A 19,251-nucleotide genomic window follows, 5' to 3' on the forward strand; every position below is an offset into this window, starting at 1 on the left:
TATTATAATACTGTCAGCTATAATACAAATCTGCATGTTACCAGTATTTTACCGATCTGTGGAATTTCAGTAAGCTAGCAATAGTTACTGATAGCTCTAAGAGTGGAAAAACTTTGATTATATCAGTAAAGACAATGAACTACATGTACCCAACCTTGATAAGGTCAATATAATAACATTTGTAGAATGTGATTAGCACAAGAGGAAACCTCCAGTAATCCCTCCAACCCCAACAAATCACCACAGCCAGTCCTAGACAGCTCCACATCCAGCTGTTCACACCCCATAAAAACACATCAGCTGCTGAAATATCCATGGAGACAACCTTTAGCCGCACCCCGTGACAGCGGGTCAGAGGTCGACAATGCATACCCGGATGTAATTGTGAAATGACAACTTGTTTGTTGGTGCGCGCTCGGTCCTACTAATATTCAGCTCAGGCTCCGTTCTCGCATTTATTAATATTCAGCTCAGGCTCCGCCCCCTGTTTATTAATATCCTTCCCCACACCTCCACTCCCGCCCCACTCTCTGTCATGGCGGCATCTGTGCTGAGTCGATTGCGGGGCCTGGCCGGTGTGGGAAGCGCCGCCTTATGGCGGCAGGTATCCTGGTCTCTTCATTCTGTGGGTGAGTTGATGAAGGTTCCTGTGGTTGGGCTTGGAGCTGTTCGACTGTGACAGGCGGCACAGCAGGGTTGAGAGTTTGTGCTGGGTTTGCTCCCCATACAGTGAATGTTGTTCAGGAGCATACCCAAACAAATCTGGGGAGGATTTGTTGCCCTGAGATAGAAACAAGGGAGCAGGAGTAGGTCATTGGGTCCTTGAACCTGCTGCGCCATTCAGTATGGTCATAGCTGATCCTCTATTTCAACGCCATACTCCCGCTCTCACCCCATACCCCTTCAGAGTCTAGAAATCTATTTCCTTCTTAAATCTATTCAGTGACTTGGTCTCCACACCCTTCTGTGGTAGAGAATTCCACAGGTTCACCACCCTATGAGTGAAGAAGTTTCCCCTCATCTCAGTCCTAAATGGTCCACCCCATATCCTGAGACTCTTGTTCTGGACCCCACCCCAGCCGGAGGAAATATCGTCCCTGCATCCAGTCTGTCCAGCCCTGTCAGAATTTTATATGTTTCAATGAGATCCCCTTTCATTCTTCTAAACTCTAGTGAAGACAGCCCTTTTGGCCCAATCTCTCCTCATACGATAATCCTGCCATCTCAGGAATCAGTCTGGTGAATCTTTGCTGGCACTCCCTCTATGGCAAGTATATCCTTTCTTAGGTAAGGAGACCAAAACCGCACACAATACTCCAGTTGTGGTCTCACCAAAGCCTTGTACGGCTGCAGTAAGACATCCTTGATCCTGTACTCAAGTCCTCTGGCAATGAAGGCCAACATACTATTTGTCGTCTTAACTGCTTGCTGCACCTGCGTGCTTGCTTTCAATGATTGGTGTACAAGGACACCCAGGTCCCTTTGTACATCAACATTTCCCAATCTATCACAATTTAAATAATACTCTGCCATTCTGTTTTTCCCACCGAAGTGGATAACTTCACACTTATTTACGTTATACTGCATCTGCCATGTATTTGCCCACTCACTTAACTTGTCTAAATTGTCTTGAAGCCTCTTAACATCCTCCTCACCACTCACATTCCCACCTAGTTTCATATAATAACTGAACTTGGAAAGACTACATTTGGTTTCCTCATCCAAATAATTGATATATGTTGTGAACAGCTTGGGCCCAAGCACTGATCCCTGCGGTACCCCACTAGTCACCCCGTCACTCGGAAAAAGACCCATTTATTCCTACTTTCTGTTTTCTGTCTGCTAACCAATTCTCAATCCATGCCAATATATTACCCCCAATCCCATGTGCTTTAATTTTGCACACTAACCTCTTATGTGGGACTTTATCAAAAGCCTTCTGAAAATCCAAATACACCACATTCACTGGTTCTCCCTTATCTATCCGGCTAGTTATGACCTCAAAAAACTCCAGTAGGTTTTTCAAACATGATTTCCCTTTTATAAATCCATGTTGACTTTGTCTAATCCAGTTGATATTTTCTAAGTGTCCTGTTATCACATCCTTTATAATAGACGCTAACATTTTCCCTACCACTGATGTTAGGCTAACCGGTCTGTAATTCACTGGTTTCTCCCTCCTTTTTTATATAGTGGAGTTACGTTTACCACCCTCCAATCTGCTGGGACTGTTCCAGAATCTACAGAATTTTGGAAGATGACAACCAACACATCCACTATTTCCATGGCCACCTCTAGTACCCTGGGATGTTGATTATCAGGCTCCCCTCGGGATTTATCAGCTTTCAGTCCCATCAATTTCTCCAGCACTTTTTTTTTAGTAATACTAATTTCCTTCAATTCCTCCTTCTCATTAGACCCTCGATTCCCTAGCATTTCTGGAAAGTTATCTGTCTTCCTCCATGAAGACAGAATTAAAGTAGTTGTTTAATTGCTCTGCCATTTCCTTGTTCTCTATTATAAATTCTTTGGTTTCAGACTGTAAGGGACCTACATTTGTCTTCACCAATCTTTTTCTTCTTACATACTTATAGAAGTATACAAGTTTACTCTCGTACTCTATTTTTCCCCTCATAATCAATCATTTGGTCCTCCTTTGCTGAACCCTAAACTCCTCCCAATCCTCAGGCTTGCTATTTTTTCTAGCAACTTTATATAACTCCTCTTTGGATCTAATACTATCCTTAATTTCTTTTGTTAACCATTGTTGGGCTTCTTTTTCTGTTGTGTTTTTGCACCAGAAAGGAATATATAACTATTGCAATGCAGACATCCTTAATTATTAGCCATTGCCTATCCCCAATCTATCTTGGCCAACTGGCACCTCATACCTTCTAAGTTTCCTTTTATGTTTAGGACCTTAGTTTCGGATTGGACTACTTCACTTTCCAACCTAAGGAAGAATTCTATCATGTTATGGTCATTCTTCCCTAAAGGACCCCGCACAACAAGATTATGAGTTAACCCTTCTCATTGCACAAAACCAAATCTAGGACAGCCTGTTCCCTAGTTGGTTCCTCAACGTACTGATCTAAAAAACCATCTCGTATACGCTCCAGGAATTCATCCGCCACTGTATTATTGCTAATTTGGTTTGCCCAGTCTATATGTAGATTAAAGTCACCCATGATTACTAAAGCACCCTTGTTACATGCGTGTCTAATTTCTTGTCTAATACCATCCCCTACCTTGCCATTACTGTTTGGAAGCCTATAGACAACTCCCACTAATGTTTTCTTCCCCTTGTTGTTTCTCAGCTCCACCCAGACTGATTCTACATCTAGATTTTCTGATCCAATATCCCCTCTCACTATTCTGCTGATTTCATCCTTAACTAACAACTCCATGCCACCATTACCCTTGGATATTCAGCTCCCAGCCTTGGTCACCCTGCAGCCATGACTCTGTAATCATCGATTTGCACTGTTAATTGATCTATCTTATTGTGAATTCTCTGTACATTCAGATACAGTGCCTTTAGACTTGTCTTTTTACACATTTTTTTTGTAGTATGACCCTATTTGCTGCTAGCCCCCATTTCTTTTGCCTTGCACTTTTGCTTTGTACTTTTCTGTCTTTCATTCCTATCTTTGTTTCCCTCTCTTGTGTCTCCCGAGGTTCCCATCCCCCTGCCAATCTAGTTTAAACCTTCCCCCACAGAACTAGCAAATACCCCTGCAAGGATATTGGTCCCGGTCCTGCTGAGGTGAAACCCGTCCAGCTTGTGCAGGTCCCATCTTCCCCTGAATCAGTCCCAATGCCTCAAGAATCTAAATCCCTCCCTCCTACACCATCTTTCCAGCCATGCATTCATCTGGTCTATTCTCTTATTCCTGATTTCACTAGCGCGTGGCACTGAGAGTAACCCTGAGATTACTACCTTTGAGGTCCTGATTTTTAATTTATTTCCTTGCTCCCTACACTCTGCCTGCAGGACCTCATCCTTTTTACCTATGTTGTTGGTACCGATATGGACCATGACCTCTGTCTGTTCACCCTCCCCCTTCAGAATGTCCTGTAGCCTTTCATCCGTGATATCCTTGACCTTGGCACCAGGGAGGCAACAAATGATCCTGGTGTCATGTCTTCAGCTGCAGAAAGGTCTATCTGTTCCCCTTACGACGGAATCCCCTATCACTATTGCGCTCCCACTCTTTTTTCCCTCCTCTCTGCAGCTGAGCCACTCGTGGTGCCACGGACTTTGCTCTCGCTGCATTTCCCTGAGATCCCATCTCCCCCAGCGGTATCCAAAACGGAAAATCTGTTGGAGAGGGAGATGGACCCAGGGGACTCCTGCCCTACTTAACTAGTGCCTTTACTCTTTCTGGCAGTCACCCATTCGCTTTCTGCTTGTGCACTCTTTACCTGTTGTGTGACCACCTCACTGTATGTGCTATCCACGAAGATGTCAACTTTGCGGATGCTCGACAGTGACTCCAGCTGCTGCTCCAGATCTGAAAAGCGGATTTCAAATAGCTGCAGCTGGAGACACTTATTGCACTCGTGGTCACTGGAAGTGTCCCTGAATACAAGAGGACCTTTCCACGTGACCGAGCTGCCCTGCCATGACTTAACCTTAAATTACTCCCTTTACATAGAAACTAGGAGCGGGAGTAGACCATTCGGCCCTTCGACTCTGCTCTGCCATTCATTATGATCATGGCTGATCATCCAACTCAATAGCCTGCTCCCGCTTTCTCCCCATATCCTTTGATCCCTTTTGCCCCAAGAGCTATATCTAACTCCTTCTTAAAAGCAGACAATGTTTTGGTCTCAACTATTTTCTGTGGTAACAAATTCCACTCACCACTCTCTGGGTGAAGAAATTTCTCCTCATCTCAGTTCTAAATGGTCTACCCCATATCCTCAGACTGTGACCCCTGGTCCTGGACTCCCCCACCATCGAGAACATCCTTCCTGCATCTACCCTGTCTAGTCCTGTTAGAATTTTATAGGTTTCTATGAGATCCCCCGTCATTCTTCTGAACTCCAGTGAATATAATCCTAATCAACTCAATCTCTCCTCATACGTCAGTCCTGCCATCCCAGGAATCAGTCGGGTAAACCTTCGCTGCACTCCCTCTATAGCAAGTACATCCTTCCTCCGATAAGGAGACCAAAACTGCACACAATATTCCAGGTGTGGTCTCACCAAGGCCTTGTACAATTGCAGCAAGACATCCCTGTTCCTGTACTCGAATTCTCTGGCTATGAAGGCCAACATACCATTTGCCTTCTTTACCACCTGCTGCACCTGCATGCTTACCTTCAGCGACTGGTGTACAAGGACACCCAGGTCTCGTTGCACATTCCCCTCTCTCAATTTATAGCCATTCAGATAATAATCTGCCTTCCTGTTTTTGCTACCAAAATGGATAACCTCACATTTATCCATATTATACTGCATCTGCCATGCATTTGCCCACTCACTCAGCTTGTCCAAATCACACTGAAGCATCTCTGCATCCTCCTCACAACTCACCCTCCCACCCAGCTTTGTGTCATCTGCAAATTTGGAGATATAACATTTAATTCCCTCATCTAAATCATTAATATATATTGTGAATAACTGGGGTCCCAGCACCGATCCCTGCGGTACCCCACTAGTCACTGCCTGCCATTCGGAAAAAGACCCGTTTATTCCTACTCTTTGTTTCCTGCCTGCCAACCAGTTGTCTAACCACCTCAATACACTACCCCCAATCCCATGAGCTTTAATTTTACACTCCAATCTCTTATGTGGGACTTTGTCGAAAGCCTTCTGAAAGTCCAAATAAACCACATCCGCTGGCTCCCCCTCATCAACTCTACTAGTTACATCCTCGAAAAATTCCAGTAGATTTGTCAAGCATGATTTCCCTTTCATAAATCCATGCTGACTCAGTCTGATGCTGCCACTGTTTTCCACGAGCTCAGCTATTAAATCTTTTATAATGGACTCTAGAATTTTCCCCACTACCGACGTCAGGCTGACTGGTCTATAATTCCCTGTTTTCTCTCCACCTCCCTTTTTAAATAGTGGGGTTATGTTAGCTACCCTCCAATCTGTAAGAACTGTTCCAGAGTCTTTAGAATCTCGGAAGATGACCACCAATGCATCCACTATTTCTAGGGCCACTTCCTTAAGTACTCTGGGATGTAGGCTATCAGGCACCGGGGATTTATCGAGCTTCAATCCCATCAATTTCCCCAACACCATTTCCCTACTAATACTGATTTCTTTCAGTTCCTCCCTCTCACTAAACCCTGTGTTCCCCAACATTTCTAGTATGTTATTAGTGTCCTCCTTTGTGAAGACAGAACCAAAGTATGTATTTAGTTGGTCAGCCATTTCTTTGTTCCCCATTATAAATTCCCCTGTTTCAGACTGTAAGGAACTACCAATCTTTTTCTCTTCACATACCTATAGAAACTTTTATAGTCAGTTTTTATGTTCCCGGCAAGCTTACTTTGGTACTCTATTTTCCCCTTCTTAATCAATCCCTTGGTCCTCCTTTGCTGAATTCTAAACTGCTTCCAACCCTCAGGTCTGTTGTTTTTTTCTGGCCAATTTGTATGCCTCTTCCTTGCATCTAACCCTATCTCTAATTTCCCTTGTAAGCCATGGTTTGGCCACCTTTCCTGTTTTACTTTTGCGCCAGACAGGAATAAACAATTGCGCTCTTTGAATGTTTTCCATTTCCTATCCACTGTCATCCCTTTAAGTAACGTTTCCCAATCCATCGTAGCCAACTCGCACCTCACACCATCGTAGTTTCCTTTATTAAGATTCAGGACTGAAGTCTCAGAATCAACTAAGTCACACTCCATCTTGATGAAGAATTCTATCATATTATGGTCACTCATCCCCAAGGGGCATCGCGCAACTAGATTGCCAATTATTCCTTTCTCATTACACAATACCCAGTTGAGGATGGCCTGTTCTTTCGTTGGTTCCTCAATGTATTGGCCCAAAAAAAATCCTGTATACATTCCAGGAATTCCTCCTCTACGGTATTGTTACGATTTGCCCAATTTATACGCATATTAAAGTCACTCATAATTCCAGATGTTCCTTTCTTACATGCGTCTCTAATTTCCTGTTTAATGCCATTCCCAACATCACCACTACAGTTTGGGGGCTGATATACAACACCCACTAATGATTTTTGCCGCATAGTGTTTCTTAGCTCTACCCATACAGGTTCCTCATCGTCGGAGCTAATATCTTTCCTCACCGTTGCGTTAATTTCCTCTTTAACCAGCAATGCAACTCCGCCGCCTTTTCCTTTCTGTTTGTCCTTCCTAAATATTGAATACCCCTGGATGTTCAGTTCCCATCCCTGGTCACCCTGCAGCCATGTCTCCGTAATACTGACTATGTCATACCTGTTTACATCTATTTGCACGGTTAATTCATCCACTTTATTGCGAATGCTCCTCGCGTTCTTCCAGCTTAGAGAATATTAAGGAAAGTAGAAATACTCACCAAGTCCTACTTACCAAGGCAGCTGCTCTTCTTTCTGAGGAAAGGCAGAAAACGAAAGGATCACCTTCCCTCTTCACTGAACTCCCTCATTCACCAAACTTCAACTGAAGCACTCAAATGCAGCCCAAGACAGCACTCCTTGCAAACCTGCCTTGTTAGCATTTTATTGCACAATACTGCACCACCTGGTAAGACAACTTTGTTACAGGCCAGTTGTTGGTGGAAAAAGCAAACACTGCTTACTTAGATCCCAACTCCTTGGCAGAGAAAGCTCTGTAACTGAGAAAGTGGAGTGCTGACCCATACTAGTTAGTTGAGGGCTCTAGCTGACACCCTGTTTTAGTTGTGTAACAGTTTTTACTTTGCTCACAGTAGCACTGTACCTTTGGAGAAAGTCACCACATCAGATGGATTGTGATACATCACTGCTTTCTGACAGCAGATACTCCAATCCAGTTGTGGGCATCAGAATGTGTTTTTAGAATGTCCTGTGTTGTCGTGGTTGAGTATTGGCCAGATATTCCTGTATAAGCGGCTACGACACCAAGTTGCACGTGCTTATTTGTTCAGAACAACTACATATTTCCTCACATCTTTATGCTTGCTATTCATGTGGTAGCATCTGAAATTGTTTGCATTAATATTGTATTGGTCAAGGCAGCTTTGATTTCTGTAGCTTCTCAGTCTGATTATATAATTATTTTTGCCTTTAACACCAGGTCCACTTAGAATGGTCCTGAAATAACAGGTGCAGAATGGGGCATTGTATTTCTTGATGTGCTCAGGCAAGCCATATTTGGTGATTGATGATTAGGGCTGATTGTGCACCATTTGTGCCAAACCACATTTGTGCCCCTTTTTCTTGAGAAAGCCATACTGTGGGGCGCACTGAGATAGGGAACAGTGATTGGCATGATAGGAACAATGACATCAATATCTAAGTTGAAGGAACAGTTAAGCAAATCAGAGATATCAAGGTGGCTGGAGGGCCAAAGGCAGGGAAGTTGGGAGTTAGAGTTTGAGAGAACTAACAGAGTTGCTTTGGACAATGAAGGCAATAGGGATGATGGGAGAGAGAGGGTTGTTCATAAAAACAAAAGAGGCAGGAAGAGGTTAGAGGCCACTTTGTCAATAATTCAACTGCAAATCCAGAGAAACCCTGGAGGATAACTAGGACCTGCCAAGGTTATGTTCAGAGAGTGGATGTGAAGGGTGAGGTTGAGAAGAACATGAGTGGTGAAATCTGAGGAGAGAGGCCTGGAGGAATTAAGGTGTAGGTTAAAATCAAAGGGGAAAAGAGGCTGAAGAAGGAGAGATCAAGAACATTTTGGGAAAGAGGATGACATTTGATTTGGGAGAACATTAAATTGCGATGACTTTGAATAAGACATGAAGAACAGAAAAGTGTAAGGTGCCTGAATGAAGTGAAGGAGCTAGAAAAATAAAGGAGAGCCAGTGGTAAGATAAAGTGGTGATTAAAGCAGTGCAAGTGGTTGAAGAAAGCCAAATGAGGAGACATCAGTAAGACCATTACGGGGTGCAGGGGGCAGGGGCTGAAATTTTGATTTCAGATAATCTGGATATGCTAGATTTCTACTTTATTTTTCCCCTTCCCAAACCTTTCTCTTCAAAAATACATTATTGAAAGACATTGGTCTGACCTGGTCTGGTGACACTATCCATGGGAATTTCCTGCAGTTCTATTTTACTTAGTTGTACCCTATGGCACATCTGGCAGAAGTGGGGCTGCTTGTAATTTAGAAGGCCAATTTCCCTATCCCGATTGATTGTGGAAGGCTTGCGCGGAAACTAGCAAATTCAGAATCTGACAGTACAAAAATATACACATCTTCAGCCAACATAGTCACTCATCTGAGCTGTGGCAAAGCGCAGCAGTGAAAAAAAATTACGCTTCATACCAACCTTCTTCCACCCCTCACTCATCTTTTAAAGTAATGCAGGCATGTTTGTACATTGTGCTCTGCCTGCAGATTTTGAAGGGGGTGGGGGTGGGTGCTGCGGTGGCTGGGGATAGTTGAGGTTTGGGGATATCAAGGATACATCTGAGGTGTGTGGAAGTTCCGATCCACCCCCAAGAGGTAAGAACAAGAATTTCTACTCTTGGAAAATTAATTTTTTTTAACATACTTGAATAAATTGAGGAAATATGAATGTTGACTGCCTTTATAACCAGTCAGCACACTGTTAATCTGATAATTTGAGGTGGCTCTTGCTGTAATTTTTGAATATTGCTTTTTCATCAAAACTATTATTCAACAGAACTTTAATTCATGTGGATGATGAATTGCCATTCTCTACGCTTTAATTCACTTTTTCTGCTTTATCCATCTGAATTTCCATAGAAAATGTTCACCTCACTGCACAATCTGTTTTTATTGTTTGTATTTCATAAACCAGATTACTATGTTTCGAGTGTTTCTGTGCTGTAGGAACAAAGGCAGCTGATGGAAACTTGTGTTAATCAGCCAATTTTCATTAACCACCAAGGAGGCCTCTCCATTGTTGCAAATAATCAAGGTTGCACTGCGTTTTAAATAACATACAGTTGCCAAGAATAACATACATTTGCCAAGAATATAGTCCTAATGCTGTGAAGAGGACTTGTTGTTTCTGATATATTCTTCCCTTGGAATCTGCAAGTTTGTGATTCAAGTCTCACTAAATATTTGAGAACTTAATTTAGCCTGACTCTTCAGTACAATACTAAAGGAATGCTGCAATGTCACAGTTTCTGTTTTTCAGATGAGACATTAAACCAGGGTCCTATCTTCCTGTTCAAACAGATGTTGAAGATTCAGCACTAGCCTGTCATCTTCCACCTTCCATAAACCTGAGCTCATCCAAAATTCTTCTGTTCATATTATAACACACACCAAGTTCCACTCACCTATCATCCTGTGCTCATTGACCTACATTAGCTCCCCCATAGTTCACCATGCCTGGATTTAAAATTTTAATCTTTTTGCTCAAATCCGTCCATGGCCTCACCATTCCCTCTCTCTACCCTTACAACCCTTCTAGAGCTCACCATTCCTTCAAGCCTGGCACCTTGTGACTCTCCCACTTTTATCAATGAAGGAAAATTGCACATTAAAATATAATACATACCTAATAGATATATAATGATTGGATCTGTTTGAAATGTGCCAATACGTGGTTTTGCCTAAACAACAATTGCAACCTTTCTTTAACAGCAATGTTTTCTAAATCTTTTTTTATTCTGGTACCTGAGCAAACGTGAATAAGACCCTGGTGATTCACATCAAGTATTGTTACACTATCCTAAATTCTAGCATGCAGTGTCAGGTTTCTGAGAGGAAGTCCTTCTGTTCTTGTAGAAACTGTATTTGAAGTCCCAGCAGTTAAACAAATACAGAATGTCTGGTACCAACTGTGGCTCAGTGGTAGTATTCTCCCCTGAGTCAGAAGGCCTTGGGTTCAAGTGCTATTTTGAAACTTGAGCAATAATCTAAGCTAACATCTCATTTGCTTCTGGTAGACTGGAAGGAGGAGGCCTGTGATTAGAAGGGCTTGAGGAGTTGGTGGGGGAAGTGAGCTGGCTGTTGAAGTTCAGGGCTGGCAATTGCTGTAGGCTTCCTAGAGGGATCCAGGGGAAGCGATCTAGCTCCTGGCCCATAAACAGTATTATAAGAACCAGTTACCTTACATTTCACTGGCGAGTTTTCTGAGCCCTCAGGAAAGCCATAAAGCACCAGTTATTTTGAATTGAGTTCCCAATTACGCTATAGGATCCCGATTTAAATATGTTAATAAGATTCCTGTCTCTCTTTGACAGGACACTTAGATGTGCCCGATATGGCATGGGTTATGCATATTTGACCTTTTAAACCCCTCACCCCCAACCCTCCCATTCCTGTTGGGAGTGGGGAGTTCATAGCAAGGCCATTATTTTTGCTGTTGTATACTAATGAAAATTTTCTGCCATGGAAACACTGTTTTCCTTTGAGAAGGCCAAAGAATCCCTTGGAGGGTGTCTGTAACTACAAGGATAGCTCACACGCTATGCATTGAAGTCTAGATTGTGTGCTCAAATCCTGGATAAGTCCTTAAACCCACAAGTGTTTGATGCTGAGGTAAGAGTGCTTCCAACTGAGCCAAGCAACATAAACTGGAGCAAGGTATAACCCCTGTGTCTCAATGGTGAAGCCTGAGGCTTGTCTGATTTTGGACCTTTAGCCTAATTTCAATGAAGTGGGTGAAACAAGGAGTGTAAGAAGCAGCTAACCAGCGAAATGATGCTCAAGATTGGGCAACTGCTAACATCAAATAAGTCAGAAAATGGGGCCAGTTGATGACTAGGGCGGTGGGTGTTTGCAAGGTGGAAGGTAGATCAGTGGTTAGGTGGGGCTGATTAATAGTCGAATTATGGGGAGCGACCTGCATTCTTATGTGGAGTCAGTTGGCACCACATTGTGCTGTACAGCGCATGGCGAGTGAAGCTCTGGGGCATTCAATTTGTGTAGATCCTTCATTTTAAGTTATTATTTACGCTTTTGAATGTTCTGGACCTGCATTCATAATGCTAACATAAACACTAGCCAATACAGCGCTGACTCACTTTGTGGGTGCTGCCTAACAGCCATATTGGAGATGGGTAACATTCAATACAGGTGCTGAACAGTTGAATTTCTAGACCCATGATGTAAATTACTAGGAATAGCAGGTTTTAGCGAGAGGTAAACAGAATTTCTTACATTTTAAGCTAGTTTTGTAAATTTCTATATAATGTTACGGATGCATAGACATGTTTATTTATTTTAGTATCTATCGGTAAGTTTGAAGCAGATATGTTAAATATTGCTTGAGTACATTTGCTATATTAACGTGCTTGATTAGCTTGCAGCAGGACCACAGCAAATGCTAGTTATCATTGCACAGAGCACATTTACCTAGAAGCAATACCATAGCAACGTGTGTGTATAAATACAGGGCCTGGAATTTGCAGCTGTAAAGACAGTGAAACTATCAGCATTTGTTGGCATAACTGTGTTAAACTGACAGCAATTTCTGGTGACAGCACTTGCATTTTAAATGTGAAAGTCCGAATTGCTGCCAATGATACTGTGCTACTCCATAGAGGATGCATTGTTGCAGTCATTGCAGATGCAATCAACACAGAATCAGTGAATTAATGTGATCACCAGCTTTTTACACACTATTGTCACTGCAAAAAACATGTAAAATGCTAAAGCTTGTTGAGTGAGGGGTGACTGAGTTTTAAATGGCATTCTAAGTCATAATTTCTTTTGAACAACCTCTCTAGCCCTGAAAAAGTTAATTTTACACATGTGTGTAACTCCTTCAAGAACATTAAAAGCTTCCATTAATTTTAAAATAATTTTCTTAATGTTTGTGATAATTCAGCTTCTTCCTTAACCCATATATTTGCCCCAGTTTTTATTTTGCTTTCTGTAAAATGATTAAAATGTGAATTATAGCCCTGTTTTTTTTACTCCCTCCTTCCTCCCTCTCTGTTTACTCCTGCCCTGTGAGAACTCTTGAATCTGATTGACTCAGCAGCCTGCCTGCTGCTTGCATTGTTGCTAGATGCCACAGGTGATGTCAAATTCAAGTCATGTTGAAGTAGAGGAAATTAACACGGTAGAGTTGTGTGGGAAGTTTTCTTGGGTTTCACGGTGAGCATTGTCCCTTGGGCCACTGACTGCAAAGTCCAGGCCTTTATGTTCAGTACAATGAGAGAAGGAGAGACTAGGAAGAGAGGAAGTGGGTATTAGAAGTTGGAGATAGTCACAGAGAGAACAATGGGAGAAAATATGTGAAAGATGGAAAGAAAGAAGACTTAGAATACAAACAAAAGCCAAGAAGGAAGGAAACTTTAAGGGGAAATAAATATTTTCCTCCTCCATTTTGTGCATGTGTAATGGGCTAACAAGTAGTAATAAATGTGGAGAATTCTCCAGTGGTGATTAATGGCCGCTTAAGGTCCTCATCTCCTGCTGCTGTGATTAAACCAGGGTCAGGAGAGGCTCACACCAAGAGTCCAGCCGGGCAGCTTTCACTGTGCAGGCTGGTGGTGGGCAAGGGACAGGGTCGGATGTGGGGGTGGGGGGGGAAGCCTCCATAAATGGGTCCATGGGTCTCTTGGGCCCATTGGAGGCTTCCCCAGGTTACCTCCTTCCTAGATCCCCTGTCTAGCTCAGCTGTGGGGTGATCTGCCAAAGCTGGGGTGTGCTCACAATGTTTTTTGCCAGGAAGTGGTGACCCCGGTGTCTGGTTAAATCCTGTCCTATGTTGCTTATCAATGTATTTGAGCTGATTTGTGCCTAACTAGTGTAAAGATTGCCTGCGTATGTTGATTCATGTTTTGCTGTTCTAGGATGCCGTAAGAAATCGACCAAATACCTAACTCGTCCAGATCAACCTAAATTAGCATATCAGAAAATAAAAGGCAAAAGCCCTGGAGTCCTTTTCCTGCCTAGTTTTGCCTCAACAATGAAGGCACAGAAAGCGATGGCACTTGAGGATTTCTGTAAATCACTTGGGCATTCATTTGTAAGGTACTGTATGGAAAAATTACAATGGAATCTCTTACTGCTGCTTTTTTTTTTAAGCACAATGTTTGTTTACATTGAATGCACGTTATTCCAAAATGGACGCTTAACTAATCTCAATTTACTATTTGGATACAATATATTTTCACCTCTGGGTTGTATCTTTCCCTCTATACCTTGTTGCAGTGATTTAATTTAGAAATAATGTCTCAAATGTGAAATAAAATCAATGTTTTACAGTATAGTCGTGATTTCATTTGCATTTTTTTGCCAACTGGAAGCAGTGTGTCAGAAACAATATGAATGCAACAAGATGTCAGCTGTTCTAGCCTCCTTTCTGAATAATTCAGGATTCTGCTTTTTTCAATCCCACTACAAAAAATATAAAGATCACTTGTTGCTATACTTCAATTGTGTGTGCAAGCCAATTTCCTGTATACCTCTAAAACATAAATGCATTTTTTTCTTTTGTTTAAGATTATCATTCCATTTACAAACATAGAGTGCAATCTTATTTTTAATGGGTATCATAGAAACAGTAATAATATCCAAGTCTATTACTTAGTCATTTGGTAGTACAGAACTTGAGTATTGCTGAAAAAAGAGACATGTCTAAACTTGACGTCTTGCACTCATCAGGACACTCGCAAAAATACCAACGTAATGGGAAAACAACAATTTATACTGTATGTGAAGAGAGTGCTGATTGGCTGGCAAGTGTTGTTGCCATGGAGAATGCACCACTGATGGTGTCTGTTAGTTAACTGGCAAGCATTATTTAAAATTTAAACCAGGCAGCTTGACCCTGATTGGTCAAGGCATTGCCCTGAGGATTAAGTCAGCAAGTGGCTATTTTGTTTAGCTGAAACAGGTGCAATGTGTATACATGTTCTTTCTGTCTGCAAAGAACAGGACCCTGTGTATTAATATAGGTAGCTTCCAGTACACATAAATGCGCCATACCGCGAGCCCGACTGGCAATGTTAAATTGGTTGTCAGCATAATTCTTAGCACATTAAGGATTATTTAGCAAATGTTGCCCAATCGCGGAATCACATCTAATGTTGACAATGTGTTTGGCTTTTGCAAGCACGGGCTGGTTGGATATGGCCTGTACCCTGCCCATTGCGATCAGCGGCTTGAACATGCTGTTTGATACGATCCGCCAGTCTTAGGGGCATACGGCCTACATACCTAGCATCACACTGGAATTCACACCACCTTATTCATTTATGTGATAGGCAGATCGTCTTTTTGGCTTGGCGGCAGCATCCTGTTAGTGGCGAATACCACTTGTGTTGCAACTGTTTAACAACAGCTAGCTTTACCTGTTGCTCAAATTTTTGAGATACCTTGCCCTTCCAGGGTAATCTGAGGTAGACTAGACACTTTTCAGGGCCGAAAGTGATGGCCTTAGGCCCGTTTATGAGTTTGCACGATATACAGCGCAAAATGATCTGATCAGGGTAGCCATTATCCTGCAGGATGCCTTTGATGCACCCTATTTTAACATCAAGCTTGCATGGTGAGCAAATGACTCGGGCCCTATTTATGAGGTTGCTGATAAGACCAAACTTATAGCGTGTGGAACTGTAAGAATCCAACACATATATTGACCAACAAAGGTAGGCTTGCAGTAGACTGTGATAGAGAATTCCCTGGCAGATTTCTCAACTAGTACGTCAAAGAAGGGGAGTTCATTTGACTGTTCCATTTCATAATGAATTTGAGCGCAGGATGGAACCATTAAGATATGTAAGGAAATTGTTACATGGAGCTGCAGATTTAAATATAGCAAACGTATCATCCACAAATTGGAAATATGTGAGGCTAGGAGGTTGTTGGAGCTTGCTGGTCACGTGTAAGAGCGATGAGCTACTGCATATGTATGGGCTGCCCAAGGCAACAAAGGTGATGTCCCTTTATGCCTCATCTTAACTTTGACCAGTTCTGCATAACATGAATTGGCCAAATTGTTGGGTGAATTGTTACAACCAGTTTTGACCAAGCTTTCCACATACACGGTGAAGGACTCCTTCACATTTGCGAAGGCCACACAGGACTTGCATATCAATGGCAATGCTATGTCCATGTGTTCAGTTGACATTGCTAGTCTGTTCACCAATGTTCCACTTAAGGAAGCCATAGGTATATGTGCTTCTTCACTATATCATGGTGATCTAGACCCGCCACCATTGCGTGAATCCGTATTCATTAAACTTATGAAGTCGGCAACTTGCGCAGTTGAGTTCAGATTTAATGACACCATGTATGCCCAAATAGATAGTGTTGCCATGGGATCCCCGTAGGCCCAGCTTTTGCAAACATCTTTGTTGGGTTACCTGAGAAATGTGTCTTTGATGGAATGACACCTAACCTGCTGCCCCTCGCATATTTGGGAGAGGTGGTTGCATGGTGGTATTATCACTGCACTAGTAATTCAGAGACTCAGATTAATGTTCTGGGGAACCGGGTTCGTTTCCTACCATGGCAGATGGTGGAATTTGAATTTAATAAAGATCTGGAATTAAAAGTCTGATATGACCATGAAACCATTGTCGATTGCCATAAAAACCCATGTGGTCCACCTGGTGAAACCCATGTGTCATGGTGAAACTACAACATAAGACCACTTTACCACTTGCGTGCCAAACAGCATAAGCTGCATGCCGTAGACAGAGCTAAGCGATCCCACAAACAACGGATCAGATCTAAGCTCTGCAGTCCTGCCACACCAAGTCATGAATGGTGGTGAACAATTAAGCAACTCACTGGAGGAGGAGGCTCCGCAAATGTCCCCATCTTCAATGACGGGGGAGCCCAACATATCAGTTCAAAAGGTAAGGCCAGAAGTGCTGAGTGGATGATCCATCTTGGCCTCCTCCGGAGGCCCCCAGCATTATTGATATCAGTCTTCAGTCAATTCGATTCACTTCATGTGATATCAAAAACGGCTGAAGGCACTGGATACTGCAAATGCTATGGGCCCTCACAATATTCTGGCAATAGTACTGAAGACTTATGCTCCTGAACTTGCCGTGCCCCTAGCCAAGCAGTTCCAATACATTGACAACACTGGCATCTACCCGGCAATGTAGAAAATTGCCCAGGTATCTCCTGTCCACAAAAAATAGGACAAATCCAACTCGGCCAATTAGCGCCCCGTCTGTGTACTCTCGATCATCAGTGAAGCGATGGAATGGGTCATCAACAGTGTTATCAAGCAGTGTTTGCTTAGCAATAACCTGCTCACTGACGCCCAGTTTGGGTTCTGCCAGGGCCACTCAGCACCTGACCTCATTATAGCTTTGGTTCAAACATGGACAAAAGAGCTGAACTTCCCAAGGTGAGTTGGGAGTGACTGCCCCTGATATCAAGGCAGCATTTGACCGAGTGTGGCATCAGGGAGCCCCAGCAAAACTGGAGCCAATGGGAATCGGGGGAAACTCCCTGCTGGTTGGAGTCATACTTAGCACAAAGGAAGATGGTTGTGGTTGTTGGAGGTCAATCATCTCAGTTCCAGGACATCACTGCAGGAGTTTCTCGGGCTAGTGTCCTAGGCCCAACCATCTTCAGCTGTTTCATCAATGACCTTCCTTCCACCATAAGGTCAGAAGTGGGGATATTCACTGATGATTGCACAATGTTCAGCACCATTCATGACTCCTCAGATACTGAAGCAGTCCATGTTTAAATGCAGAAAGATCTGGACAATAACTGGGCTTCGGCTCACAAGTGGCAAGTTACATTCATGCCAGGCAATGATCATCTCCGACAAGAGAGAATCTAACCATCACCCCTTGACTTTCAGTGGCATTACCATCAATGAATCCCCCGCTATCAACATCTTGGGAGTTACCATTGACCAGAAACTGAACTGGACTAGCCATTTAAATACTGTGGCTACAAGAGTAGTGCAGAGGCTAGCAATCCTGTGGCGAGTAACTCATCCCCTGTCTCCCCAAAGCCTGTCCACCATCTGCAAGGCACAAGTCATGAGTGTGATCCACTTGCCCAAATCAGTGCAGCTCCAACAACACTCAAGAAGCTTGACACCGTCAAGGTCAAAACAGCCCACTTGATTGGCACCCCATCCACAAACATTCACTCCCTCCACCACCGACGCACAGTGGCAGCAGTGTGTATCACCTATAAGATGCATTGCAGGAGCTCACTTAGTTTCTTTAGACAGCAACTTCCAAACTCACGGCTGCCACCATCTAGAAGGACAAGGACAGCAAATGCATAGGAACACCGCCTGGAAGTTCTTCTCCAAGCCATATACCATCCTGACTTGGAAATACATCACCGTTTCTGGGTCAAATCTTGGAACTCCATTCCTAACGGGTGTACCTAGACCACATGGACTGCAGTGGTTCAAGATGGTTGCTCACCATCGCCTTCTGAAGGGCAATTAGGGTAATACATGTTGGCCTAGCCAGTGACGCCCACATCCTATGAATGAATTAAAAAGTAAATTTGAAAACAAGGTCAGAATTTTAAAATCGAAGCATCGCTTAACTGGGAGCCATTGTAGTACTGGAGTGATCGGTGAATGGGGCTTCGTGAGTTAGATCGTGGGCGACAGAATTTTGTATGACTTCAAGTTTGCAGTGGGTAGCACATCCAAGGCTGGCAAGGATTGTATTGGAATAACAAACTCTAGTGGTAACTTGAGGGCTTCAGCAGCAGATGAACTGAGGTGGAGGTTGAGTTGGGTACTGTTGTAAAGGTGGAAATGGGTGGACTTAGTGATGGCATGATATGTGGTTGACAGCTCATCTTGGGGAGAAATATGATACAAGATTGCAAACAGTTTGGTTCACCCTCAGACAGTTGCTAGCGAGAGAGATGGAATCGGTGGCTAGGGAACGGAGTTTGTGGAGGGGGAGCAATGACTTTGGCTATTTAACTGGAGGATATTTCTGCTCACCTAGTACTGGATATAGGACTAAGTTTGGAGACGATTGAGGGGTCGAGAACGGTGGTGGTGAGGTAGAACTGGGTGCCTTCAGCATACATATGGAAACTTGTGTTTCAGATGTTGTCAAGGACAGCAGGTTGATGAGGAATAGAAGGAGGGCAAGGATAAATCATGGGGGACCCCTAAGTAATGGGAAGGAAAGCCATTGCAGACAATTTTCTGACTATGGTTAGAAAGAAAAGATT

General features: G+C 43.1%; 1 protein-coding gene across 1 annotated transcript in view; it reads left to right on the plus strand.

Annotated features, from left to right (window-relative positions):
* The first annotated feature begins 372 nt into the window (after positions 1-372).
* The window catches only part of LOC144682966 (palmitoyl-protein thioesterase ABHD10, mitochondrial-like), a 65,672-nt gene continuing 46,793 nt past the window's right edge, over positions 373-19,251 (plus strand). Inside the window, exons 1-2 of the mRNA XM_078545899.1 lie at positions 373-629; positions 13,908-14,088. Of these exons, the coding sequence (XP_078402025.1) occupies positions 536-629; positions 13,908-14,088 (275 nt within the window). The 5' untranslated portion in view covers positions 373-535. The remainder of the gene's footprint in view (positions 630-13,907; positions 14,089-19,251) is intronic.

Source organism: Cetorhinus maximus, chromosome 7 (assembly GCF_964194155.1).
Source record: "Cetorhinus maximus chromosome 7, sCetMax3.hap1.1, whole genome shotgun sequence".
In the NCBI taxonomy this organism is placed as follows: domain Eukaryota; kingdom Metazoa; phylum Chordata; class Chondrichthyes; order Lamniformes; family Cetorhinidae; genus Cetorhinus; species Cetorhinus maximus.